The 27,933-nt window shown below is 37.1% G+C and overlaps 3 protein-coding genes across 12 annotated transcripts; 2 read left to right on the forward strand and 1 right to left on the reverse strand.

Annotated features, from left to right (window-relative positions):
• On the forward strand, nucleotides 1-25,313 carry nab2 (NGFI-A binding protein 2 (EGR1 binding protein 2)). Of its 5 annotated transcripts, none has more exons than XM_058791446.1 (8): nucleotides 1-558; nucleotides 4,765-5,682; nucleotides 6,486-6,619; nucleotides 8,173-8,236; nucleotides 8,582-8,690; nucleotides 9,043-9,228; nucleotides 11,697-11,809; nucleotides 25,236-25,313. In XM_058791446.1, exons 2-7 carry the CDS (start codon nucleotides 4,777-4,779, stop codon nucleotides 11,774-11,776), a joined length of 1,479 nt encoding a protein of 492 aa, XP_058647429.1. In that variant the 5' UTR covers nucleotides 1-558; nucleotides 4,765-4,776; the 3' UTR covers nucleotides 11,777-11,809; nucleotides 25,236-25,313. The 5 variants fall into 5 exon arrangements, with proteins under 5 accessions (XP_058647429.1, XP_058647430.1, XP_058647427.1 ...); XM_058791447.1 differs by lacking the exon at nucleotides 25,236-25,313 and adding an exon at nucleotides 11,377-11,497 and having other exon boundaries at nucleotides 11,697-17,488; XM_058791444.1 differs by lacking the exon at nucleotides 25,236-25,313 and having other exon boundaries at nucleotides 11,697-17,488.
• zgc:113184 (uncharacterized protein LOC553745 homolog) lies at nucleotides 17,674-22,182 on the reverse strand. 5 transcript variants are annotated; one of them, XM_058791453.1, is made up of 5 exons: nucleotides 22,020-22,181; nucleotides 21,143-21,254; nucleotides 20,899-21,042; nucleotides 19,451-19,647; nucleotides 17,674-18,538 (listed from the first exon to the last, which is right to left on the reverse strand). In XM_058791453.1, the coding sequence occupies exons 2-5, from the start codon at nucleotides 21,252-21,254 to the stop codon at nucleotides 18,365-18,367; spliced, it is 627 nt and encodes a 208-aa protein (XP_058647436.1). In that variant the 5' UTR covers nucleotides 22,020-22,181; the 3' UTR covers nucleotides 17,674-18,364. The 5 variants fall into 5 exon arrangements, with proteins under 5 accessions (XP_058647436.1, XP_058647437.1, XP_058647434.1 ...); XM_058791454.1 differs by having other exon boundaries at nucleotides 22,069-22,087; XM_058791451.1 differs by having other exon boundaries at nucleotides 17,675-18,538; nucleotides 21,143-21,331; nucleotides 22,069-22,182.
• On the forward strand, nucleotides 25,309-27,910 carry cnpy2 (canopy FGF signaling regulator 2). 2 transcript variants are annotated; one of them, XM_058791455.1, is made up of 6 exons: nucleotides 25,309-25,445; nucleotides 25,660-25,765; nucleotides 25,979-26,094; nucleotides 26,188-26,385; nucleotides 26,567-26,663; nucleotides 26,913-27,910. In XM_058791455.1, exons 2-6 carry the CDS (start codon nucleotides 25,666-25,668, stop codon nucleotides 26,954-26,956), a joined length of 555 nt encoding a protein of 184 aa, XP_058647438.1. In that variant the 5' UTR covers nucleotides 25,309-25,445; nucleotides 25,660-25,665; the 3' UTR covers nucleotides 26,957-27,910. The 2 variants fall into 2 exon arrangements, with proteins under 2 accessions (XP_058647438.1, XP_058647439.1); XM_058791456.1 differs by having other exon boundaries at nucleotides 25,416-25,551.
• Nucleotides 27,911-27,933: the final 23 nt, after the last annotated feature.

The following is a 27,933-nucleotide window of genomic DNA, read 5'->3' on the forward strand; positions in this document are numbered from 1 at the left end:
GACTCGGTGATCTCCGGCGCTCTTCCACACAAGCGATTATACCGCACTCATGCTTGTTCATGCATTAAATCTGCTACTCATTATAGTGGGGCTCCGTCGTGCTGTTTAGTGCCTAACCGGCTGGCTTTCACAATATACAGATCTGAGCTTAAACAGTGAAATGGACAGAATTCCCCGTCCATCCACACCCTGACGCGAGACGCGCTCAGACCGGAGAGGAAGGCTCTTATTCGGTCAGATGGCGTGCCGCAGTCCGCCCACGCGTTTCTCGCGCCCACACAGGCAGCGAAAGGAGCGTCATTAACTCACCGCTACTGCCAGCACAGCAGAGCATAGCCGAGACAACACCAGAGTTTCAAGAACATTTTAGTCCAGTCGCACATCTGTAGAATAAGGTCTAACAAGCACAGAAAACAAAAATAAATTAAGAGGCGTAAAGATACAAGTCTTTTAATAGAAGGAAAAGTTTGACTGATTTTGAGTTGAGTTCCAGAATCTGATAGAGTCGGTCGTTTGGAGCTGGATCCTGTCCTGGATTCTGTCTTGAAACCTCTCGAGGTGAGTAGCCTACACAACTACTGACGAGTCATCTACATTGAGCAATTAGCTACTATCTTCATTATAAATGATCAGAGGAAAGCTACTACTGCGGGTTATATTTAACTCAGCAACACCTCATGAGCATATGAAGGGAATTTCGTAGATAAACTAGCTCGTTATTTGTGAAATTTAATAACATGCAAGCTGGAAAAAAAGGTATGTGCGTTTTAAAAATAAAACAGTGTACAGCTACTGTGACTGCTAAATGTTTTTGCTGTAGCTTACAGCATGCACAAAACATGCAATTTAGGGCTAAGAGTTTTTTTTTTTTTTTTTTGTAGCCTAATATAGATAAAACATTAAGCTTTTCCCTCTCTCTTTTTCTGTAGGACTACCTGAAACTTTTAGACTTTTAGATGCTATATATTCATCATCCGTGTATTAAAGGAGGATGCAACTTTCACATGCAAATCTGTCTCCAGCTATTATTTTTAAGAGAGAGAGAGAGAGAGAGAGAGAGAGAAAAGTGGAAGAAATGAGAGGTTGAGTAAACAACCATTATTGCAGATTAAGAGGCTTCATATTACACTGCAGGAGGAGTCATTTAACTGCACCTCAACTTGGCTCTTGGATACAGTCTTTAAAAATATATATTCCAAAAGGTGTTTTTGCAGCAGTGCCATAGAAGAACCTTCAAAAACGGTTCTTTACTGGCATTAATGGATCCATGAAGAACCTTTAACATCCATAGAATCTTTAGTACAAACAGTACTTTCAAGGTTGTTTAGATTATTAAAAATGTTCTTAATACACGCACTCACGCATGCAATGGTTCTTTCAAGAACTGTTCACTGAAATGTGTTTTTGGTTTTAAAACCATGAGACACTAAACAATAGTATCCAACTGCAGAGACACAGCACTGATGAATGGAAAAGAAGGCAGGGTCTCAAGACACGTTTTTGATGTTATACTTCTTTCTTATCAGAACATGTTTTTGTGTTCCACTGGATGTGAAACATAAAAATGTGTTCTGTGTGAACCAAATGTTCTGGATACAAAGAGTGACTGATTTTTTAGGAAGTGTACAGTGTTAATACAGTGTTTTGTACAGTTGCTGAGTAAATGGTGATTTTGTTGGTGGTGGATTCTCACTTCAACTAAAATGTTAGAGTCTATTCAGAGCAATTCAGACCCAGAAGTTTTCTCACCATAGTTATGCTTCTGCTGTGCACACATTAACGGCTTTGCATTACCTGTCTCATGTTATTTGCAACCCCTCTGAAGCTCCCTTTTAGCAACCCAACAAGAAATAGTGGAGTCAACTCTTTTCCACTCTTCCTTCACTTGAAGTCATTATTTCTTGTATTTTCTGGTTATTCTACTTTGTGTTGGGCATCCAAGTTGACTGGCTAACTGTACATTATCCCATACTAATATCTCATACTTCATTTATTACTCATTTAAAAACCTTTCACAAGAGTAATAATAGGTTTTTAAAATAAGGCTGTTTGGTAATTTCAGATTTAATGTTCATAAAACCGCAAAAGAAAAAGAATCATGTAGTGTTAAGATATAGGGCTGTATATATACAGTAGTCAGCATTTGAAGCGGATCAAAAAAGTTAATCAAAGTTGTACTAAGACAAGAATGCATTTTAGGTTTTAGGACAACTTTGATGAAAGGTTTTGATCCACTTCAAATGTTGACTGGTGTATTTATAGTTTAAAAAAACTTACTTTTACTTTTTGCTTATTTATTATGGATAAATACATACTCTTTATAGAAAACAACACCCACAACATATTACATCAGTACCGTTTGCCACTAAACAAACATTTTAAATTAAGCTTATTCATGGAGCAGTTATTTTAAAGTCTGTTCAGAAACTACTGTAATTTGTTTAGAACTTCATATGCCCTGTATACATAAATACATACATTCACATACTGTGTGTATATATATATATATATATATATATATATATATATATATGAACAATATATATTACATATATATAACATTTATATATTTGTTATATATAACAAAACCAGTCATAAGAGAAAGTCAAATTTTTTGAAATTGAGATTTATACATCATCTGAAAGCTGAATAACTATGGTTTGTTAGGATCTGACAATATTTGGCTGAGATACAACTATTTGAAAATCTGGAATCTGAGGGTGCAAAAAAATCTAAATATTGAGAAAATCGCCTTTAAAGTTGACCAAATGAAGTCCTTAGCAATGCATATTACTAATCAAAAATTAAGTTTTGATATATTTACGGTAGGAAATTTACAAAATATCTTCATGGAATGTGATCTTTACTTAATATCCTAATGATTTTTGGCATAAAAGAAAAATCAATAATTTTGACCCGTACAATGTATTGTTGACTGTTGCTACAAATATACCTGTGCTACTTACGACTGGTTTTGTGCTCCAGGGTCATATACAGGTGCTGGTCATATAATTAGAATATCATCAAAAAGTTGATTTATTTCACTAATTCCATTTAAAAAGTGAAACTTGTATATTATATTCATTCATTACACACAGACTGATATATTTCAAATGTTTATTTCTTTTAATTTTGATGATTAGAGCTTACAGCTCATGAAAGTCAAAAATCAGTATCTCAAAATACTAGAATATTACTTAAGACCAATACAAAGAAAGGATTTTTAGAAATCTTGGCCAACTGAAAAGTATGAAAATGAAAAGTATGAGCACTCAGTACTTAGTTGGGGCTCCTTTTGCCTGAATTACTGCAGCAAAGCGGCGTGGCATGGAGTCGATCAGTCTGTGGCACTGTTCAGGTGTTATGAGAGCCCAGGTTGCTCTGATAGTGGCCTTCAGCTCATTTGCATTGTTGGGTCTGGTGTCTCTCATCTTCCTCTTGACAATACCCCATAGATTCTCTATGGGGTTCAGGTCAGGCGAGTTTGCTGGCCAATCAAGCACAGTAACACTATGGTCATTGAACCAGCTTTTGGTACCTTTGGCAGTGTGGGCAGGTGCCAAGTCCTGCTGGAAAATGAAATCAGCATCTCCATAAAACTTGTCAACAGAAGGAAGCATGAAGTGCTCTAAAATTTCCAGGTAGATGGCTGCGTTGACTGTGGACTTCAGAAAACACAGTGGACCAACACCAGCAGATGACATGGCAGCCCAAATCATCACTGACTGTGGAAACTTCACACTGGACTTCAAGCAACATGGATTCTGTGCCTCTCCACTCTTCCTTCAGACTCTGGGACCTTGATTTCCAAATGAAATGTAAAATTTACTTTCATCTGAAAAGAGGACTTTGGACCACTGAGCAACAGTCCAGTTCTTCTTCTCCACAGCCCAGGTGAGATGCTTCTGACGTTGTCTCTGGTTCAGAAGTGGCTTGGTAGCCCTTTTCCTGAAGATGTCTGAGCGTGGTGACTCTTGATGCACTGACTCCAGCTTCAGTTCACTCCTTGTGAAGCTCTCACAAGTGTTTGAATCAGCTTTGATTGACTGTATTCTCAAGCTTGCAGTCATCCCTGTTGCTTGTGCACCTTTTCCTACCCAAATTCGTCCTTCCAGTCAACTTTGCATTTAATATGCTTTGATACAGCACTCTGTAAACAGCCACACCTTTCAGTAATGACCCTCTGTGACTTACCCTCTTTGTGGAGGGTGTCAATGTTCGTCTTCTGGATCATTGCCAAGTCAGCAGTCTTCCCCATTATTGTGGTTTCAAAGAACAAGATACCCAGAATTTATACTGTAGGGATGGTCATTTATTCAAACTCAAATGTAAATATTCTAATATTTTGAGATACTGATTATTGACTTTCATGAGCTGTAAGCTCTAATCATCAAAATTAAAAGAAATAAACATTTGAAATATATCAGTCTGTGTGTAATGAATGAATATAATATACAAGTTTCACTTTTGAATGGAATTAGTGAAATAAATCAACTTTTGATGATATTCTAATTATATGACCAGCACCTGTATATATATATATATATATATATATATATAGTAGTCAACATTTGAGGTGGATCAAAAATTTCACCAAAGTTGTCCTAAGACAAGAGCACATTTTGGTTTTAGGACAACTTAATGAAAGGTTTTGATCCACTTCAAATGTTGACTATATATATATATATATATATATATATATATTGTGTGTGTGTGTGTTTTTAAATGATACTAATGACAAGCTTTGTGGAAATCCCGTTGTAGCCGAGCATCAGGATGTCACTACCACGGACGCTGGGCGAGCTGCAGCTCTACCGAGTTTTACAAAGGGCCAACCTGCTGATGTACTATGACACCTTCATCCAGCAGGGAGGTGATGATGTCCAACAGCTGTGTGAGGCTGGCGAAGAGGAATTTCTCGAGATCATGGCACTAGTTGGCATGGCCACAAAACCCCTGCACGTGCGACGTCTGCAGAAAGCTCTGCGCGACTGGGCGGCAAACCCAGCGCTGTTCAACCAACCTCTGGCCACCAATGTGGCCCCTTGTGGAATCCCTCTCCTTAGGATCGACAGCGCCAGCGCTGCTGGCTCAGGGGTTATTGGTGGCAGAAAATCTTTAAGCAACGGTCAGCCAGGCTCTCCGTGTGAAAGAGAGGAAGTAGGATCTTGCCTTACACCGCTCAGGGATAACAGTCCAAAGAGCCCCTGCTCACAGGCCTCTCCTGTACCTCCAGACCATCTGTACAGAGAAAAACTGTCCCCCATGGATCCCCACTGGCTCAGTCCTGAAATGTATGGAGCCACTGAGTTAGATGAAGAACAGCCCATTACCCCTCTGCCTTTCGCTTGCCACTCGCGTCTTCTTGGTCCTCCTACGCCAACTTCTTCTTCATCCTCCTCCACTATGACCTCTCCGTGGCCCGGAGGTCAGCTGGACCCAGAAACCATTAAAGCCGTGGAGGAAAGCGTTGATAGGCTTCTAAGAACCATGCCGCAAGCAGATCAAACCGAGGTGAAGACGCTTTTGAGACTCAATAAGAAAATGGCCAAGACGGTGGGACACATTTTCAACCTGGAACCTCAAGACAAGAGCAAAGAGGAAGAGATTCGCAAATATAGCCTGATCTACGGCCGCTTTGACTCCAAGAGGAGGGAAGGGAAACAGCTCACCCATCATGAGGTTTGTTAAAGAGAACATTTTGAACAAATTGCACAGATGTTATAAAAAATATGTTTTTTCTCACGTTTAGTTGTAATAAACACACAACTAAACTAAAGTATCTTCCTGTATCTCTAAAATGGTCTAAATTTGCTAAATTCAAACTAGGCTAATCTGCTGTAGACATTGTGCATTTAGTGGTGTTTGCTCAGTCGAAAATGACTACTGTTACAATATATTAAACTGCGAACAATATAGTATACAAAACTCAAAGTAAGGAGAGGTGTGCTATTACTTTAATAAGCAATTAGACTTACAATTTTTATTGTAGACAATGAAATGGGACCATTTCCATCCCAAAGCAACGTCTCATAACACTCTAGCAACTGCATAAAACACAGAAAAGTTAAGCAACAGCTTTGCATGGCAACCACCCACAACATCTTAGCATTGTGGTGATGACTTTTGCACAGGAAAGCAAGATTTGATTCTACAATCTTTTGATTACAGCCCATTTTATAAACCTTTAAAAAAACAGCACTGGATTAGATGAATCCAGCAATTCCTCCAGTTCATTTTCAGAGGATTTATTTTATTATCCCACAAGTCTTTGCATGTGTTTTGACAAGACCTTTTTATGATGAACTTTACAGAACTAACTGCAACTCCTAGATTTCACAGTAATATTTGATAGCATACTGTAATTTTAAAATAGCAGTTGTAAATATTTAGGCTACTATATACATTACAGGGGTTGTTTAATGCATTTCATAGTTTCATAGAGCTCAGATGACCCGGTTTAATTTTAATATTTCCACTTTCAGATGCTCATCAATGAGGCTGCAGCTCAATTCTGCATTCGTGACAATGCTCTGTTGTTGCGTAGAGTTGAACTGTTCTCTTTAGCACGACAAGTGGCGAGAGAATGTGCCTACACATCAACATTTAAACATAACAGGTCAGGAACTACTTTCATCTTGATTTTGAAATTGTTTCAGATTTTGCATCCAGTTGAGGTGGTTATTGTTAGACGTTTACAGGCATATTTAAAATATGCACATATACACAGTAAATGCAGCAGTGGAAAACCTAAGAGACCACTACAAAATTGTCCGTTTCTCTGAATTTACTGTTTACAGGAACGTTTAAGTAAATTGAACATTTTTGTTTTATTCAATAATACTAATCAACACGACTTTTATAGCATTCATTTGCTGAAAATGACTTCGGGTCAAAATATTAACGATACAGTGCTTTCAGACCTTGAATAATGCAAAGAAAACAAGTTCATATTCATTTTTAAATATCACAATACTAATGTTTTAACTTGGGAAGAGTTTGAAAATCAATATTTGTGGAATAAATCACATAAATAGTAAATCCACAGAAATTTATTTTTCTTCTTATACCTAGGCTCATGCCAAGACAAAAGCAAACCATGTTTTTATTTTCTGCCCAACTTTTCTGAAAAACAGACTTTTTTTTTTTTGAACTCCAAGAATTTTAATTCGATCTTCACCAAACCTGACTCATATCATCTTCAAAGGTTTTTCATGAGTCAAAACAGTCATTCAACAGAAAGCACACCAAAAACAACATAAGTTTCGCAATGCTATAAGACAATGAAATTTGGTTTATCACAACCAAGACCTGAGAGTACCTGAGCAGTTTGGAGACAGCGCCACCTATTGGCGATGAAATCTAAAAAAAAAAAGGTTTGTTTCACAATTGTTTGGCCTAAAAGAGTGGTTCCAAAAATGGGTGTGTCAGACAAAGGAGACATGCAATGAGACTGCTCAGTTTACCACAATGCATAGGCAAATCATGATCAAACCTGGTATGTGTCATCAGCGCCATGTCCATATGTCCATGTAAAGAGACTATTACAAAACTATAATTTATGTTTGTTGACCATACGGTGTAAAGGATATAGTCAAAAATATAAATGCAAATTTGAACTGTTTGTGGTGTGAGACTGTTTGAGACAGAGACCCCAAATTTGAAGAGCAGACATTTACCATACAGTTCTTTGGTTTTATTGAGTTCAAGCTGTTTATTCTACAGCTCAAGCAAAAATATGATGATAGTGGAATTGATTATATATAATCGATTATGTATTACATTCAAAACCAGTGCGTTAGACTTTTAGCTGAGCAAAATCTATAATGTATTCAAGACAAAAAACTGGTCCAAAGCGCTTGTGTAGAGAAGAATTTATTGGCGGTAGTAGTGCAGAGTGGTTCTTCTGGACCAAGGTTCTTATTTGTGTGACCAGACCTTTATGCCTGGTAACAGATGTGCTACATTTCTAAGAAAATATTTCAAATAAATTGATCTGATAATCTCATGGAGTTACTGAGATATAGGCATTTTCACAAATACCTGTGTGAAAGCTAGCCCTGCCACCTCTTGTGTGTCGTTTTCTATATTTGCCCTTCAATACTGTGACTTTTTTACAACTATACTTATTTGATCAGAATTTGAGCTGGGTTTGTTGTATTATCATCTCAGGACATACTCAGATGATTGTACTGCCTCTGTTGACTGTTCTGCTCAGAAGAGAATCAAGCTTGATGTAAGTACATCAAGATATGTATCTATACATACATCTGTATAAATGGTAAACAGGACTTTGAGGAATATGCTCAGGTGAAGTTTGGGCAGATGCTTACACTTTATTTATAGCGACTTGACTATATACAGTAGCTACAAAATGACAAAAAATGAACAGGATCCCTTATAGGATTAAAATAAAGATGTAAGTCGATGGATTGAAAGTTACGCTGGAGCTTACATTGGATGTCAAGCTGTGAACTCCTTTTCTAGTACTATTGCACTCATATCTGTCATTATAGTGTAACAAACCAGCTACTATTGACAAAACGAGTAACGTTTTCATTAGAAGTACTGCTTCTTTCAGATCACAGATTCTGACAGACTGTCTAAGGATCCAGTAGCCAACAGTGACAACAGATCTACAGCGGATGACAACAGTCTCTCTGGAGAAAGTCTAGATAGTTTAACACAAGGTAAGATTTGTTATTTTCATTGCTTTTATTTTAAACATTGATATATTTATGAATGTCCAGTGTATGTCAGTAAATCTTGGGCATGTAACCTCAAACCATCACTGTCCCACATTCTATGTTGCATTTATTGCAAATGCCATAATGGTCATAGCCACGAAGGATCACTTCACAAGCAAAAAGTGAGCACAGTGGGTTATTTTCCCTCTCTGAGATGATGTAAAGATCAAGCATAGACGATAACAAAGCAAATTTGTGTCCATTCATACTCATGTCAGGGAAAAACATCATTGCTGAAAGAAACCGTAAGATTTGATTGAGAGGCATGTTTGTCTAATTCTGTGTGTCTTGATAGATATCAGCCCTCAGTTGCACCCCTCCTCATCCCCTCACCCCCTCACCGACACCACTGGCCTCATCAACTGGAGTCGCCAGCTCATGCAACAAACTCTCATGGATGAGGGCCTCAGATTGGCTAGAATGGTGTCACGTGACCACGCAAGCAAAGTCAGCCTAGGGTCAGAAAAGAGACAGATTTCAGGTGAATACTAGATGTTTTATAACACGCACACTTCTCATGCACCTACCACAAATAGGGAACAAGACAGAGTTTGGATTTACTTCCCCTTAGGGTCAGAAAAAAAAGAGATGCTTACCTTCAGATTTTGTTTATCCACATGAGGACATTTTTTGTGTAACACTTTATTTTAAGGTGACGTAGTTACATGTACATACTATGGTAATGACAGGAAATGATGCATAAGTACATGTAACTAACCCTAAACTAAACTTAGAATAACCTAACCCTAAGAATTTAGTAATATTACTCTGCACTTATTTGTGTAATTACACCGAAACAACGTCACCTTTAAATAAAGTGTAACTTTTTTCTGTGTAATTTATAAGAAGTGTGTATTTTTGCAGCTTAGTTACATACAGTTTAAAACGCTACGTCAGAACTGGTAACACGCTTGGCTATTTAAAGATTTATTTAAAATTTGATTTTTTTAAGAGATTATTGTACTGTAGAAAGGGTCATAAGTGTGTTACTATTTGGGTTTCACAATTGTCAGAATTATGACATTGTATGATTTTAATTGTTTGGGTACAGTCAAGTTGAAAACCTCCTTGGTATTTTTCATGTTAAAAAGGTCAACCTCTCTAAAGAACCTCTCTATTCTCTTAAGAATGGGACAGTTCAGTTCTGTCATAATTTATTCTCATGTTGTCTTTCTTCTACGTAACAAAAGAAGATATTTGGGTTCCAAAAACAATGGACCCCATTGACTTTCACGGCACTAAAAAAATAAAAAAATAAAAAAACATTTGAAACAACTTGAGGGGGAATAAATCATGACAGAAAATTTCCTCTAAAGGCTGCAGGGTTGATAGTGATGATAGTGCAGAGACTAGCACACCTTAAGTGTCTCTGAGGAATATATAAGAACAGTGACAAACTGATTTATTTTACTTATCTGGTTAGCTGATCTAGTCTTTAAGGATGGAATGAATCAGAGATCATCAGATTCGAGAAGCTCTATCTCAGTCAGACGTCGTCATTGGGGACCGCAGAATAAAAGAGAAATGAGAAGAGAAAATGCGTATGGGTGGTGGGGGCCACAGGAAGTGCTGTGTGGGTGATAAACTGGAGCCCCCCTTCCCTGTCTGACGTCAAAGCTTATGAAAATGTGTGAGAAGAGGGCGGATGGATGGATGGAGAGAAAGAGGGGGTGAATGAGTAGGAGGGAGTGAGAAGGGCGTCGCTTTGACTCAGAGAGACGGAATAAAAATAAACCATGTGGGCAGTGAAAGGATGCAGCCGCTCTTAATGAGCAAACACTAGTGCTTCAGTTCAGTGGAATGGCCAACAATGAGCTTTAATCAGTCTTTCTTTGTATTTTTTTGTGTTGTCTCTTTCAAGCGAAAATGCAAGTTCCTCATTTCATTGCGCTGTCAGTCATTCTGCAGTTACACAGCATCATTCCTCAGCATTGTTCTGCCTTCACATAATAATACGAGTTTTAACATGTTTTATGGCATTGCTGTAATGTATTATTAATGTCTGCCGAAGTGTGGGAATTGTGATGTTCACAAATGCAGTGGTAAATAATGCAAATGCTGATTCTCCCCGTTAAAAATTCTAGTCTCTTGATAACTTTGTGCATTAATGAGCAGAACGTATTTAGAGGAATTGTTCACCCTCAGGCCAAGATGTAGATGAGTTTGTTTCTTCATAGGAACGCATTTTGAGAAGAAATTGCAATGGATCAATGGATCCTCTACAGTGAATGGGTGCCGTCAGAATGAGAGTCCAAACAGCTGATAGAAACATCACAATAATCGACGCCACTCCAGCAGTTAACGGGTTGTGAAGTGAAAAGTTCAAACAAATACATTGTTAGGACGTTTTAACTTTAAATCATCGTTTCTGGTTAAAATATGAGTCCATAATCCATAAGTAACAGGCCATAACTTGTCCATGCCCTTTTTCCACATCAAAATTATTTTAGACTGTTTTCATTTGTAAACGGTGCTTGATCTATTACTGACACTTCTCTCCTGATTCAGATGAATTACTTTTTTTTTTACTGCAGAAAGCAATATTACACATAGAGAACTCGTATTTTGGCTGGAATCGATGGTTTTACTTAATGTCTTAATAATGAATTTGTTTCTTACAAACACGCAGCTTTTCAGTTCACACGACGTGGACTGGAGTGGTGTGGATTACTTGTGGATTATTGTGATGTTTTTATCAGCTGATTGGACTCTCATTCTGACGGCACCCATTCACTGCACAGCATCCATTGGTGAGCAAGCGAAGAAATGCTACATGTCTCCAAATTTGTTCAAATGAAAAGATTTTTAAGCTCAAAGTGACATGAAAATAAACAACAATAGACATTTGATACTGTAAAGTACTGTATTGTGTTCCTGACACACTTTATTATTATAAAAAAAACTCATTCTCAAATTTAAAATCCAAAAACTTTGTTTATATTCTCATAGAGATGGAGGAGAAAGTGTCAGAGAGGAGAGCATCGAGTAACAGAAGCACCAGTCCAGCAAACACCAAAGACGATCCATAACTGACAATCTGCAAGTCTCCATGTTGAACTCAGGTTGGATATCATGTCTAAATGCAGCCGTGGTGTTCGGTTCGCTATGTTGAATTGTCCTGTTCTATAAAACTTTTAAAACTTGTATGCACCTTATCATGTTCTGTTAGAACATTTAAAGGCAGTTGGCGGAAATTCTTGTGGCTTTGCAAATGAAATTTGAGGCACATACAGCTTAGTGCAAGCAACAAGTGTTACAAATACATTCCATATTCTCTGTCAGGTTATAATGTCAGTAAAAAGCTTCAATGGTGCTAATTTTGTGTCCAGCAAATTCTAGAATGAAATTGCATTACCTAAACCTTAATTTATTAGATGACATGCTTCTCGTTCTAAGCGGAGCTGTGAGACATTGGGATTTAGTTTTTTCATTCCATTTTCTCAGTTTCTTGTTTTGATGGGAGTTCTAACAAAAGTTTTGGAGGAACATGTTTATTTAATCCAACCAATCACAATGCTAGAATAAGCAAACTGCTCAAACACTTTATTATGTACAGCGAGCAAAACACGTTTACAAGTTTTGGATTATATTAACATGTGAAATCCTGAAATTGACTATATTAAGAACCCTTACACTAGTAACATACTGATGCAGTAAATATGAATATATCAACTCTAAATGCACAAATGAGTTTTCATAGGTTACAAAATGTAAATGATTCAAATGAATCATGGGGGAAAAAATAATATTCTCACTGTTTAAAGGTTGAATGGCTAATGAGAACAGTAAGTATGAATTGTGCATCACAGCGCTAATGTTAGAAATAGATCTGTGGCCTCTTTAATGACAGATTATTTATTTTTTAATTTCTCAATAAATTATATTGTAATGTTTCTCATGTTTATTTCTCTAGATTGTTACTTTTATTTTGCTAACAGTGTAAAAATAGAAACGTTGTGTATTACAACAACAACTTTTATTCATCCACTGCTTTTGTTTAAGGTACTTATAGTATTGTACATGAAAATGTATGGACAATTTTGACGTTTCTGTCTCATTTCTGACACACGGTTCCACCACCCACACTCACCCTAGTCTCATCTCAACAAACCAAGACAGACGATGCCTCTGATTCACTTGCCCTACTCTGCCATCATCATCATCATCATCGTCAATCTCACAGATGGGGAAGTGTTTCGGAAAAAGTAAAAAAAGAAAAACTGTCTGAAAAAAAAAAAAAAAAATTGAGTTATTGTTTCAGTTGCCTGTTTGGTGCCACTGGTGGCAAATTCACTCAATCAATCAATTAATCTCTAAACAATAAATTGATTTCATTTGAGTAATATGCTTGTGAAGGCCTATAATTAAAGGGATAACCAAAAATGAACCAAAGATCATGTCATTCAAAGACTGTGGGACTCTATATTTCTTTATTCTGTGAAACACAAAAGAGGATAGATACTATGCAGCATTTTTGTCCATATGAAATGAAAGTCAAAGGAGTTATTTCGGACCATTGTGACAAAAAATTCAAGTGTTTTGCAAAAAGGAAGAGGAAATCATACAGGTTTGAACGACAGATTTTCGAGTGAACTATCCCTTTAGGCTAGCTTTTTCAAGAAACTGAAACAGGTACACTGTAAGTGTTGTGTAAGAGCATGTCCTTGTGTACTGGAGTTCCTTGAAGGTTGCCTTTTTCAAGGCAACAAACCAGCTTTTTGTGAACACTAAAAAATAACATTGCAAAAATGCGTAATCCGCCGTTGCCTTGCTGTCAAGTCAAGTCAAGTCACCTTTATTTATATAGCGCTTTTAACAATACAGATTGTGTCAATGCACTTAACAGTATCAAATTAGAGGATAGAGTGTCAGTAATGTATAATGATAAGATTAAACACTCAATTTTCAATTTTCAGTTAAAGGCATTTCATTATTGAATTCAGAGATGTCATTGTCTAGCTCAGTTTAGTTTAAATATTATCTGTGCAATCAAATCGGCGATAATCACTAGAAATTAAGTGTCCCCAACCGAGCAAGCCAGAGGCGACAGCGGCAAGGAACCAAAACTCCCTCTGTGACAGAATGGAGAAAAAAAAAAAACCTTGGGAGAAACCTAGATTAATCTAGATTTAAACTGACAGAGTGTGTCTGCCTCCCGAACAGTGTTAGGTAGATTGTTCCAGAGTTTGGGTGCAAAATAGGAATAGGATCTGCCGCCCGCAGTCAATTTTGATATTCTAGGTATTATCAAATTGCCAGAGTTTTGAGAACGCATTGGACGTGGAGGACTATAATGTGATAAGAGCTCGCTCAAGTACTGAGGAGCTAAACCATTCAGGGCTTTATAAGTAATTAACAAGATTTTAAAATCTATCCGATGTTTGATAGGGAGCCAGTGCAGTGTTGACAGAACCGGGCTAATATGGTCATATTTCCTGGTTCTAGTAAGGACTCTAGCTGCTGCATTTTGGACTAACTGTAGTTTGTTGATCAAGCGTGCAGAACAACCCCCCAATAAAGCATTACAATAGTCTAACCTTGAGGTCATAAACGCATGAATTAACATTTCTGCATTTGACGTTGAGAGCATTGGTCACAATTTAGATATACTTTTGAGATGAAAAAATGCAGTTTTACAGATGCTAGAAACATGGCTTTCAAATGAAAGATTGCTATCAAACAGCACACCTAGGTTCCTGACTGATGAAGAAGAATTGACAGAGCAGCCGTCAAGTGTTAGATAATGTTCTAAGTTATTACATGTGTTGTTTTTAGGTCCAATAATTAACACCTCTGTTTTTTCAGAATTTAGCAGTAAAAAATTACTCGTCATCCAGTTTTTTATATCGACTATGCATTCCGTTAGTTTCTCAATTTGGTGTGTTTCACCAGGCCACGAAGAAATATAGAGCTGAGTATCATCAGCATAACAGTGAAAGCTAACACCATGTCTCCAGATAATATCTCCCAAGGGTAACATGTAAAGCGTGAAAAGTAACGGCCCTAGTACTGAGCCTTGAGGTACTCCATACTGCACTTGTGATCGATATGATACCTCTTCATTCACTGCTACGAACTGATGGCGGTCAGATAAGTACGATTTGAACCATGCTAAGGAGCTTCCACTAATGCCAACAAAGTTTTTTAGTCTATTCAAAAGAATGTTGTGGTCGATAGTGTCGAACGCAGTGCTAAGATCCAGTAGAACTAATAAAGAGATACAACCACGATCAGATGATAGAAGCAGGTCATTTGTAACTCTAATGAGAGCAGTCTCAGTACTATGATACGATCTAAATCCTGACTGGAATTCCTCACAGATATCATTATTCTCTAGGAAGGAATATAATTGTGAGGATACTACCTTTTCTAGTATCTTTGACAGAAAAGGGAGATTTCAGATCGGTCTGTAATTAACTAGATCTTTGGGGTTAAGTTGTGGTTTTTTAATGAGAGGCTTAATAACAGCCAATTTGAAGGTTTTGGGGACATATCCTAATGACAATGATGAATTAATAATAGCCAAAAGAGGATCTATGACTTCTGGAAGCAGCTCTTTTAGTAGTTTAGATGGAATCGGGTCTAACATACATGTTGTTGGTTTAGATGATTTAACAAGTTTATACAATTCTTCCTCTCCCACAGTAGAGAATGAATGGAATTGTTCCTCAGGGGATCTATAGTGCGCTATCTGATGCGATACTGTAGCTGACGGCTGCAAGGATACAATTTTATCTCTGATAGTATCGATCTTGGAAGTGAAGTAGTTCATAAAGTCAGTACTGCTATGCTCTTGGGAAATGCCAACACCTGTTGATGCTTGATTTTTCGTTAATTTAGTTACTGTATTGAATAAATACCGAGGGTTATATTTGTTTTCTTCTAGAAGAGACGAAAAGTAATCAGATCTAGCAGTTTTTAATGCTTTTCTGTAGGATAGGGTACTTTCCCGCCAAGCTAAACGAAATATCTCTAATTTAGTTTTCCTCCAGCTGCGCTCCATTTTCCGGGCTGCTCTCTTTAGGGCGCGAGTGTGCTCATTATACCACGGTGTTGGACTCTTATCCTTAATCTTCCTTAAGCGTAAAGGAGCAACCGCATCTAAAGTGCTAGAAAAGAGAGAGTCCATAGTTTCAGTTACATCATCAAGTTGTTCTGAGCTATTGGATATGCTGAGGAACTGAGATAAGTCAGGAAGATTATTTATAAAGCAGTCTTTTGTGGTAGAGGTAATGGTTCTACCATATTTGTAACAAGGATTTGGCTTTACAGCTTTAGCTATATGGAATATACAGGAGACTAGATAATGATCTGAGATATCATCGCTCTGCTGCAAAATTTCAACGCCACTGATATCAATTCCATGTGACAGTATTAAATCTAGAGTATGATTTCGACAATGAGTAGGTCCTGACACGTGTTGTTTAACACCAATAGAGTTTAGAATGCCTATAAATGCTGATCCCAACGAATCTCTTTCATTATCAACATGGATATTAAAATCACCAACGATTAGGACTTTATCTGCAGCCAGCACTAACTCCGATAGAAGATCAGAAAATTCTTTAATAAAATCTGTATGGTGCCCTGTATACAGTAGCCAGTACAAACATCACAGGGTATTTATCATTAACACTTGTTTCTTTGGATAACGTTATATGAAGCACCATTACTTCGAACGAATTATACTTGAAACCCAACCTCTGAGAGATACTGAAAATATTGCTATAAATTGTAGCAACACCTCCCCCTTTATCTTTTGGATGCGGTTCATATTTGTAAAAGTAATCTTGGGGTGTAGACTCGTTTAAAGTAATGTAATCATCTTGTTTTAACCAGGTTTCTGTCAGGCAAAGCACATCTAGTTTATGGTCAGTGAACATATCATTTACAAAAAGTGCTTTCGAAGAAAGGGTTCTAATATTCAGTAAGCCAAGCTTTATCATGTGTTTATCTGTATTATATTGGTTTTTTATTTGTTGAACATCAATTAAATTGTTACTATTACTTTGGTTTGGATGTTTTCTGTATTTTCTAGTTCGGGGAACAGACACAGTCTCTATAGAGTGATATCTAGGTGAAAAAGTTTCTATGTGCTGAGAGTTAACTGACTTCTGTGACGTGAGGCGGCTAGCAGACGGTCGGTTTAGCCAGTCTGTCTGCTTCCTGACCTGGGCTCCAGTTAGTCAAGTACAAACTCTAAGACTATGTGCCATATTTCTAGAGAGAAGAGCGGCACCACCCCAGGAGGAATGAACACCATCTCTTTTCAACAGGTCAGGTCTGCCCCAAAAATTCTTCCAATTGTCTATAAAGCCTATGTGCGTCACCGAGTGGGGAGAACCGGTTTGATGTTTTCATCAGAACGGAAGAGTGGTGTTTTGACCCGCGACTAGGCTGCCTCACAGTCACCCAGTTGCTCTGCTGCAGGGGCTCAACCGAAACCAAACAATGTACAGGACTCCCTGAGCTAGTCGCATCCAAAGCAGTATCTACAGCCCTCACATTCTTACTATCCTCAACTAAAGTTTGGATGCGTGTCTCTAGTTCTAAAACCTTCTCTGTCAGCCTAACTATTTCCCTGCATTTATCACATGTGAATCCCTCGCTGCTGACAGAGAGAGATAAACTATACATGTGGCAAACAGTGCAACCAACAATAGCAGGAGAAGAAGTCATTACTCACCGTGATTGATGAATGATACCAACTTAACTTGCCACTTACCACTGTTGTTTGATGAGCTCGTGAAAAACGGAGCGAGGAAAAAAAATAATAATAATAATAGGCACGAATAGAAATGCAAATGGAACCGCCAGTGATAAGCTAACGGACTAACAAGCTGCACTCGCGGTTTTTAAAGGCGAACGATCAAATTAGTTAGATTAGTTTGAAAGATAACACCAGAAATATGGTGGGAATTAAGTTATATATTATCACTTTAGACAAAAGGGAGTGAAAGTAAGGTAGAGATTCAATAAAACGCGAAGGTACACGAAGCTACAAACACAAACCTCTCAGCAGCACAACAGACTGAAGCAATCGAACAGCCGATTATTATAGCACTGGTGTTCATTTAAACATAATCACTTATAAACTAATGAGGTTTTACAGCATTCATGCTACCAGTTGGTATGATCCATTGATTTTCTATACTGTAACATTTTCTAGTGTATTTACTATTTAATTGCTAGACAGCACTATACTCATATCTTGTGCTTTATGGTAATGAGAATTCAGCATTTGGGTAAAAACAGTAAATCATTCTAAAAATAATGTTATATTCATATAATTTCTACTGGTACAAAACAGACACTTTTTGTGATGGAACCAAATAATTACAAGATCAAACTAGGCAATGAATCATAACGTGATAAAATGAAACAACAAATACATGTGCATGCATAACATTTTTTGTTGTTCTTCTCACTTTATCATATTAAGTACTTGCACTACAACTTTGTGTGCTTTACAATTTAATTAAAAAAATCATCACTGACCAAACCTCCAATAGTTTCAAAATCAAACATATGATAGTCCATTACTGACATTATCGGTGTGTTCGCTTATCATCTCATCTTCATTTTTTGGTGAATTTGATTCCCAGCACTGCTTTCCTTCAGGTCATGTGTGTAGTAAGGTGACGCAGAAACTCTCCGCGGGTGCTTGTGTGTCCAGGAAACACAGCGTGACAGAACTCACACACCTGCGACTGCAGCGTGACTCCAGACATGAACAACCCTCCGGCTTGACTGATCAACTCACTGTCCAGAAACGAGGATGACCAGGGCCTCTGTGGGACAAAGAAACAGCCTTCTCACACATGTCAGATGTTCAAGAGTTTGCTTATATTGTGGAAGATGTGCAGGAGGTGTGATCACAAGCAGGACTAGACACAAAAAATAAGTCTTTCAAGCTGGGAGCTTAAAGAAAAGAAACTGAAGTGAACCAGCGCTAACTAAACACAGGTGTCTGGGGGAAATAGTAAGGAGATATTTGAATTATTTACTAAAACTAGTGTTTTCTAGTTTGTCTGTGAGGCATGTATTCGCTGAGTTTTGGTTCATTTTTGTGAAGCGCTCCTGTTCAAGACTGAGGCGGCAGAAAGTGCATCATGTTTGTTTTCTTTATTTTATAAGAGCACAACGTTTTGTTGATATTGTGAGTTACAGTTCTGAATGACGTATTCATACTTTATACCTTTATGAGCAAAAATTAAGGCGTACTTTAAGTTGTTTCCACTGAAAAAGTTGTTTCCACTGAAAAAAATGCAAGTGAGCGCACTGGCGCCTTTATGTTCTGCGAAGCGCGCTTTAGCTTCCACTCTCTGTGCAAACTATTAGATGCAGCGCACATTTATCTAGGTTTAATGTTTAAACATTGTTATATGCTTGAACTGTTTTATATCTATAGATTTTATTTTAGGCATGTCATGATGATTTGAGAAGGCTAAATTGATCAAACAGAGGCTATAATCAGCTCTCTGTTTGCCGCTGGCCGCTTGGTCGTTACTTTAAAAAACAAAAACTTACAGCCTATTTAATGAACAAAAAATGCTCCAAACGTTTTTCTAAATTAACTTAATAAAAAAACGAAACGAAATATAATCACTTTGCCATTACATACAAAACTATTTTAATAACTGAAACAGTAGTATAAGCTGTTTTGGGAGGGGGGCATGGGCTAGGGTCGGACTGATACGAACCCGCAGTCTTTGTGAAGTCTGGTTTGCATTATAATGTTGCTCAACTCTCCTCAGGTCATCCCAGGCACTGTTTTCTGCCGTCTTTAGTGGATCGTGTAAAACTGTTTTATCATGGTTATCCTGTTTCTGATCTGGCATGTCCAGGTTAAGACACAGTTTGTCTAGTCCTCTATCAATATGACGAAGATCATTACCAGCTGAAAAACAAACATATGCATAGCAGAAACCTTTATTTGACGCTTGAGGTCAAATGATTCAGAATTGTAGACAAAAGTGAGAAAGTTTGATTTTGAATGGAAAAATTCTATTAGTGTTAAGGCCTGTTCACATCAAGAACAACAACTGTAAAGATAACTGGACCGACTATCTGCTTGCCACCAGTGTTGGGGAGTAACTAGTTACATGTAACACAGTTATATAATTTAATTACAAAATAAAGGTTAAAGTTACAGTTACTGAGAAAAAATGTGTAATTAAATTACAGTTACTTATGAAAATGTTAATGATTACAAAGGGGGTTACATCTGAATATTGAATTTACACATACAGATTTGATTGATTTCTTTCCAAAATTGCACAGAGTGCTCTAAAATATGAGACACCAATGTTTCAGGAGTTTAGGACAAAGAATAGGACACGTGTTTATTTGATAACTGTCTTATTTCCTATTTGGGTTCATGTATATGCTTTTTTTTTTTAAATTAACTTTTTTTGTTTCAAAGTGTTGTTAAATGCCAGTGTTTCCTGTCATAGCTATGCAAAGATTTGATTTCAAAAACAGTATCAAAGCTATTAAACTAGATTTTTCTATGATTTTTAATCTGTAATTAACCTCAGATTGATCTCAAAGTAAAAACAGGTGCTAAAGTCTGATTTTGTGGTGGCTCTGCTTTAAAATTATTATAATCTTAATTTAAGTGATGAAGGATTTTGAAAGTCTGAAAGTCTTCGCACAATAACATTGTTTATTATAAGCACATACTGCAGTTCTGTTGTCTTTAAATGCTTGAGCTAAGAAGGGTGTATTCTGATTGGCTGTCAACTTTTTTATTGCTTATAAATTGGAAACATAATAATTTTGGAAGTTATTCCAAAGATATCAGTCCCCTGTGCTGTTATCGTTATACTTGTGATGTGAAATATGCTATTCTTTTAAATTTAGAATGATTTTTAAAACTATATCCACCTTATTCTTAAATGCAGAAGTAAGCCTAAGGGCGAGACTTCCGGTTCATTAGCCGCTGTATAAAGAAATAAGGAGAATAACAATGTGCAATAAACGATTAAACTGTTTGCATTACACTGTTTGCATGAATTTACAAATGGCCCATTTTTACATGAAGAACAAGGTGGATAGTTATAGTTATCGTCCTTGGTGTAAATGGGCCTTCAGTCAATGGTAGACTTCAGAAGTGATCATTTTAACAGACACAGGGAGAATACTATACTTTGAGAGCCCAGTATGCGTGGTGCATTGAATTCTCTTAGAGGTTCTTGCTCATGGCGTTCTGCAGGATGGGGTCGGTGTCCTGACTTTTCCTCTGGGCACTGATACGGCTTTTCAAAGTTCCTAGTTGGAGCCGTGGCCAAACCTGAAAGTGAACATTAATATATCACATATCACTCATTTAATACACGGTGACATTAATAATGACGTAATTAGCACTAGTTTATTTGCAAGAGTCTTCTGACCTTGTTGTCGTTGTATTGTGTCAGAGAGATGTTGTATTATTGCTGCTTGTTTTAAGCAGAGTGACTGGAGACGGACAAACTCCTGGTACAGTGCTGCATACGCCTCCTCCATCTAAGAGCGGTTATCAGTGGAGTAAATTAAAAATAAAATTTACTTAAAAGTCTTTGAGCTTGCAGTCTTGAGGACTTCTGTACAGGAAGATAAAAAAAAAATACATAGAAATGAGGAAAACTATTCACTAAAAAATAGAAACAAAATATAGCCTAAACATACAGATTGCAGGTTTCTGGGTGTCACATAAATATTTCTGTTCATTTTTACCATCAATAAATGTAGGGGAGACCAGATTGGTTGTAACTGGGTAGTGTAAAATAACCTCTGAATCCCTCTTGATTTGATATGAATAAATTGTCAGGTGAGAACAACTTATCAATCATTCTTTCTTTCACTTTTGCATTTTCAGAGGTGGCGATTTTCCTTGCTGGATAATTTCAGTGGACCAATAGATAGCTAGGTATCATTGGCACACTTCAGACTAAAATCTGTCGCGCAGTGTGTTCCTCCGCAACAACACTTAAACCACAGGTGTCAACCAAAACCACAAGTTACACAGCAGCATTTGAAGCCATTGTTTGTACCACTGACTAGACATTCAAGAAAAATATGTAGCAAACAACTCTGCGTACGTCCTCGGAAATTGATTCAATATCACTATAATAGCGATACTGACAAACGCGTTATTTTCTGCTAGAAACATTCAGCTTCTGTCGCTCTGTACAGTCATCGCAATAGGTTTCTACAGTGCATGGCGGTGGCCACAGAATGAAAGCATGGAGAGGAAGAACTTATAGCAGTCTATATAATATACATGCTTACTAAATCCAAACATCCGTGATCAACCCGACACAACTGAAGATATATTTACGTCTGCCGCTCTCTGATGATGATGATGATGATGATGCCGCGAAAGAATGTACTAAAACAAGCAATATGTGCCAGGAAATCAAAAAACAGGAACTCAAACAGGAACCTCCTCCTGGGTATTTTTTTTAAAGTGACCCAGCACAGAAACAGAGCATTATTAGCTTTTACCACGTCTGCAATTCAAGTTTGCGTAAATAAGGTGTTGTAGTTTTACGTCGTAGTGTGGGGCAAAATAGTGTCTGTCTACAGTATTGTTTATATATTATTTAAAGTATCGTGTGTACTACCTGTAATATAATTTAATTTAATATAAATACAAGAAACTGTTTATCACAAGTTAACATTCCATCTGACTATTTGGCATGTTTTTGTGTCTCCTCTTCATTTTCACCAATGACAGCGTGAAGAAAAGTCATTAATTTCATTAATTTATTTGCTCACACAGTTATCATTTCTGAAATAACTTTCTGCGGAAATAGCAAGTGCAGAAACTTTGTTATATAATCATCAAGAGAAACCCACAGAAAATGATAGAGTGCACAATTTTACATGCGCAAGATGGCCTCAGTAGGCTAAACTAGTTTTTAAGCTCAACATTTTGTAATATTTTTATACACACAAACCAAGAATGAAATGAAAATTCACCTTGCATGTTTAATAAAAGCATGTTGTAGACCTTGTTATGAACAATTCATTTGTCAGTCTATGTAGCTAATTAAAAAAAATGTTTTGACCTCATAATGTTTAATCAAAATAATTGGACCTTCTGGTGAAAACAACAGACTTATTTCTGGTGACGCACGCATGCAGGACTTCTCCAATCATTTAGTCTGCTTAAACCTTGCTTCTACAAGCTTGCCTTCATCTGCCTCCACTTTGAGTCGATGTACACATCTCAGCAAAAGTCAGACCCTATCGGACTATCTGTGGAAGAGTTGCCTTTTCCTCATCATTCAGTACATTTTCGGGGCATGGATCTGGATTCCAGATCAATTAGACCTATTCTTGCAGTGGAGAAGAGTTTGGATATAGCAAAGGTCCAGGTTCATCAGCATCATCTGTATGTAGATGAGCTATTCACTCAATACTCAGCATAGGCTGATATGCTTTCCGTGTCCCTCCCCATCTTTGGGCTGCTCTTAATTTGTGTTTCAAAGGTTAACCAAATTCTTGTTAAGATTTAGAACAACATGATGACAAATGACAGAATTTTCATTTTTGGATGCACTACTCCTGTAAACGTTTTGTTGTGACTATATCATACAACTAGAACCCTTTTCCAATTGTTTTTATACACTTTTAGCAGCATTTCTTTGGACAACCATGTTAGTCTATGGCCAAACCCTGCCTTCCAACACAAGGTCTTTTTGTTAAGGTTTCTCTCAAATTTCACTTTCTCTATAACGGCAATATGTTCATTCTTATTGAAGCCCGTCAGAAGTGGGCACCCTTGTCTGAGACACTGGGTAGCAGACACAGAGATTGTGTATGGAGAAGTGCTGTCAGATATCCTTGCTATAAGTTTTACCGGCTCATTAGTTAACCCTTTAACTTTCACCCCTAAAAGGAGCTAATGAAAAAATTATTTAACTTAAAATTCTTATTAGTAGACATCTAATAAATAGCCTTAAGCACTTTTTTTTTTTTTTTATTTATGTTTTATATAAAACTCTACTGTACGGTTGAGTTGTCAGTCCATGGTAAATCTCGATTTAAATTCAGAGAACAATTTCATGAGTTATTTTCCAATAATAAACATTCCTTTAGTTTTATTAGTATCTTGGATACATTTCATAATCTTCAGGGTCCACAAAGATAAAAAATTATATTTAAGCATCTGTATAACATATATACATATAGCCGTCCCTGCTAAAAAAAAAAACAATAGAAGCCCATTAGAAACCATCACAGAAATTCTAATGGTTTCCATTAAAATACCATTATAAACCATTAGCTTTTTCCAGTAAAACCATTACAATTTTTTTTTTCAATAGGATTTAACATCCCACCAATAGAATCCATCACATACGATAGTAGACACCATTATAGTTTCCATTAAAACCAATACAATTCCCATTATAACCATTAAAACCATTACATTTTCTATTGTGTTTTGGGCAGGGCTCTATTGGTTTTTTCAGCAGGGGTATGGCAATATATATGCTATATGATGTATTTTACAGACATATCAAGGGTTATTTTGTCATTAATCACTAAAGATTGTGTTATCTTTGGAACACAAATTAAGACATTTTGGATGAAAACCGGGAGGCTTGTGACTGTTTTGACTGCCAAGTAAATAGCACTGTCGGGGCCCAGAAAAGTATGAAAGATATTTCATATTCATATATTATTATGCTTTTATTTGAATGAAAACAGCTTATCCATGTGGTGCGGCTGACACAGAACAGTGTACCCTGCTGAAAAAAACAATAGAGCCCTGCCCAAAACACAATAGAACATGTAATGGTTTTAATGGTTATAATGGGAATTGTATTGGTTTTAATGGAAACTATAATGGTGTCTACTGGTATGTGATGGATTCTATTGGTGGGATGTTAAATCCTGTTGGAAAAATGCCCAAAACACACTACAAAAAGGAATTTTGTAATGGTTTTACTGGAAAAAGCTAATGGGTTATAATGGTATTTTAATGGAAACCATTGGAATTTCTGTGATAGTTTCTATTGGGCTTCTATTGTTTTTTTTAGCAGGGTACGCAGTTTGCATCCAGCGGATATTCTCCAAAATGACGCTACGCTGGCGCAAATGAGACAAATTGAAGTCGTTATTTTTATTTTCTTTGCATACAAAAAGTATTCTCGTCGCTTCATAACATTCGGATTGAACCACTGATGGCAGATGGACTATTTTGGCTATATCTTTCATACTTTTCTGGGCCTCGACAGTGCTATTTACTTGGCAGTCAATGGGACAGTCACAAGCCTCCCGGTTTTCAACCAAAATATCTTAAATTGTGTTCCGAGGACGGTTTGGAACGACTTGGGGGTAAATGATTAATGACAAAATTTTCATTTTGGGGTGGAGTAACCCTTTAAGGCTGCCGATAACTGTGACACACACATATATGAGAAAAAAAATACGATTACTTTAATTAAAGGTTATATATATTTTTTTTCACAGTATGTTTTGGTCATGTTTCTCAAGGGTCCCACTATTTGTAGAGGGCGCACTTCACTGCTCCACACTCCAGTTCTGCTGGTGGCGGTAATGCACCAAAGACAGCCAACACATCTCAAGAAGAAAAACAGGGCTCGAGCTCGAGGCAGATCTCAGGTCAGCTCCTAAACTACAATTATCCCTGTGTGCACGTCATCAGTTCGTGAACGCGTGTGTGCGGTGCATTTAAAGCAAAAGGTTTGTAAGTTCACGCTCTGCCTTAAAATATGCGCGCGATTCAGGTCTATTAATGAATACATTAACACATTGCATTATTTTATTGCTTGATTGTATTTCGTGAAAGGTAAGTCCTGTTAACCGGCCGTTCTGTGTCTTATTCCAGCTATCGAAGGCTGCAATAAAATACAATTGTATGCAGTAACCTTACATTACGTTGTATTTGTGTTTGTAGGTGGGGATGGAAAAACATTTTTACATTGTTATCGTCTGTGCATTGATGTCTTTGCACCTACTTTTAGTCCAAGGAGCCAGACAGGGTCAAGACATAAAATGTGGAGGTATTTCAACTTTTTCAAACATTTTATAATTTACTGTGCATATATTTTTATACCTAGGCAGGCATTGTGGGTTAGTTGTCTTGCAGGACAAAGAAACATCAGGAATGTTACACACCTTCATAAATGCATCTTCAAACTGTTTTAATAAGTGGTTGTGCTTTGTGATTAAGGAGCACTTCTGAATTGCATCATGCACATGTTTTTTCCCCCTAGCGTGCAGGGCATTAGTTGATGAAATGGATTGGGCCATATCGCAAATAGATCCCAAGAAAATGATCCAGACCGGTTCATTTAGGATTAATCCTGATGGCAGTCAGTCAGTAAGAGAGGTGACACATTTGAGTTTCATAATGGCATCATTTTGTGTTTGTTTGTTTTTGACACCAACTTACAGATCTTCATGCATTTGTTTATGTGCTCAGGTTCCCTTTTCCCGCTCTGAGAGTCATCTGCTGGAACTAATGGAAGAGGTTTGCGAGAAGATGAACGATTACGGTGAACGGGTTGACCCTGCCACCAATCGGAAGACATACGTGAGACATGCATCCCGTGATGACACTGCCTTGGACCTTTCTGATGTGGCCTTTGACTCCAGAGTCAGCTCTAGTTTAAAGTTTGCTGTGAGAATGCTTTTTTTTTTTTTCATTTCTTCATATCTTTATTTTTAAGTCAAACCTTTAATTGTATTTGCATTTATGATGCAATTCGCTGCTGATTCGATGCAATAATTGTATGAACTGCTGTTTGGAAAAACATGATCGGCTTTAGAAATAGTCTTTCTTTATGTGTGTTTTTTCACAGTGTGAAACAATCGTTGAGCAGCATGAGGATGAACTTATTGAATTTTTTGCTCATGAGACGGACAACGTTAAAGACAAGCTCTGCAGTAAGAGGACAGGTAATGCTTTCATTTCAAACCCATCTATGAACTTCACATGATATGTGTCTCTAGATAAGTTATTTTATTTCACCGTAGTCACAAGTTACATGCATTTACCTGTTAAAAACATTGACAAGACCTTTTCAAGCGTAGCTAACACCTGTACAATATTGAAAAATTATTCAGAAGGACACGTGGAACTGTATCACCAATTCTTTTTTCTGTTAGACTGGCATATGTAATAGTTTATTTGAACTCCTTTCACAGATCTCTGTGACCATGCCCTGAAGATACCTCATGACGAGTTATAACACGAGCCGAGCGCATCATGACAGCTTTACCAGTGGAAAACAATGCATTCACCTGTTCAACTTCAGTAAACAGACCGATTCTCTTACTTGTTGAGGACACTAAACATACAGAGATCTACTTAAGTCATGTTAGGCAAAGCATTACATATGTACTTGACCCTATGGGTTAACTGTTGACATGTTCAACTGTATTAATGGCGTTACCATCAAAACTGTTCATTGTCATAAATTAAAGCTGACTTTCTACAGCTAAAAATGAGATCTCTGTGAGTCTCTCCAATGGCATACTTTTATATTTAAATGTCCTTGGATGCACTTAGTTTTTAGTTTAGAAGATAACTTGCGGTATATTTATTGTAAGCACAGATAGAGTGCCTCTGGAGTTCCTGGTTCTAGTGGTGATGTTGTCTTGATGTTTTTTCAGGTCATGAATCTGATCAGATTACTAGTCCTTAAGTCTTAACCAATTAGGTTACCACCATTTTGAATGGAAGTGAACATCCGTTAACCCACTTTTATGTATTCACTTATTTTCTTCTCTCACATTATTGCATTGGTTATTGCTTCCAGATTTGTCAAGATTCGTTTGTGTTTATGTATCCATTGAGGACCATGTTGTATTTGTAGTTTTGTTTTATTTTTGTAATATACAATGGTCACGCGTGAATCTGTGTGCTAAGGACAATTCATTTTTTTTTAAATCCCAATTTACACAATGGAGCCTTATAACTGTCAATGGGTAAAAATCTACATATTTCATATTTTCCTAAATTTTGGGAGTCCTAGGATGTAAGCATTATGTATAGTGCAAACCTAGAACTTGAGCTCAATTTTGCTAAACTTTTAGGGACGAAACTTCAAGCATAAAGATGTACGATGCAAAACGAGTCTTACCAAAAAAGAAACGTACAATTGTAATTGCTACTTTCATTAAAAAGGACATCTTTTACAATCTCTTTTGTAGTCATTTATGGATG

This window comes from Onychostoma macrolepis, chromosome 11 (assembly GCF_012432095.1).
Source record: "Onychostoma macrolepis isolate SWU-2019 chromosome 11, ASM1243209v1, whole genome shotgun sequence".
In the NCBI taxonomy this organism is placed as follows: Eukaryota; Metazoa; Chordata; class Actinopteri; order Cypriniformes; family Cyprinidae; genus Onychostoma; species Onychostoma macrolepis.

Bases quoted from the DNA above. Each gene is read 5' to 3' on its own strand.
- zgc:113184 (XM_058791453.1), bottom strand. From the start codon at position 21,254: ATGGAGGAGGCGTATGCAGCACTGTACCAGGAGTTTGTCCGTCTCCAG. The intron at 19,648-20,898 runs GTATAGTATTCT...TTTGTTTTTCAG, and splicing joins ACGCATACTGGGCTCTCAAA to CTGGTAATGATCTTCGTCAT. The intron at 18,539-19,450 runs GTTCGTATCAGT...TTTGTCCCACAG, and splicing joins AGACTTCACAAAGACTGCGG to AGGCCCTGGTCATCCTCGTT.
- cnpy2 (XM_058791455.1), top strand. From the start codon at position 25,666: ATGGAAAAACATTTTTACATTGTTATCGTCTGTGCATTGATGTCTTTG. The intron at 26,095-26,187 runs GTGACACATTTG...TTATGTGCTCAG, and splicing joins GCAGTCAGTCAGTAAGAGAG to GTTCCCTTTTCCCGCTCTGA. The intron at 26,664-26,912 runs GTAATGCTTTCA...CTCCTTTCACAG, and splicing joins GCTCTGCAGTAAGAGGACAG to ATCTCTGTGACCATGCCCTG.
- nab2 (XM_058791446.1), top strand. From the start codon at position 4,777: ATGTCACTACCACGGACGCTGGGCGAGCTGCAGCTCTACCGAGTTTTA. The intron at 5,683-6,485 runs GTTTGTTAAAGA...TTCCACTTTCAG, and splicing joins AACAGCTCACCCATCATGAG to ATGCTCATCAATGAGGCTGC. The intron at 9,229-11,696 runs GTGAATACTAGA...ATATTCTCATAG, and splicing joins AGAAAAGAGACAGATTTCAG to AGATGGAGGAGAAAGTGTCA.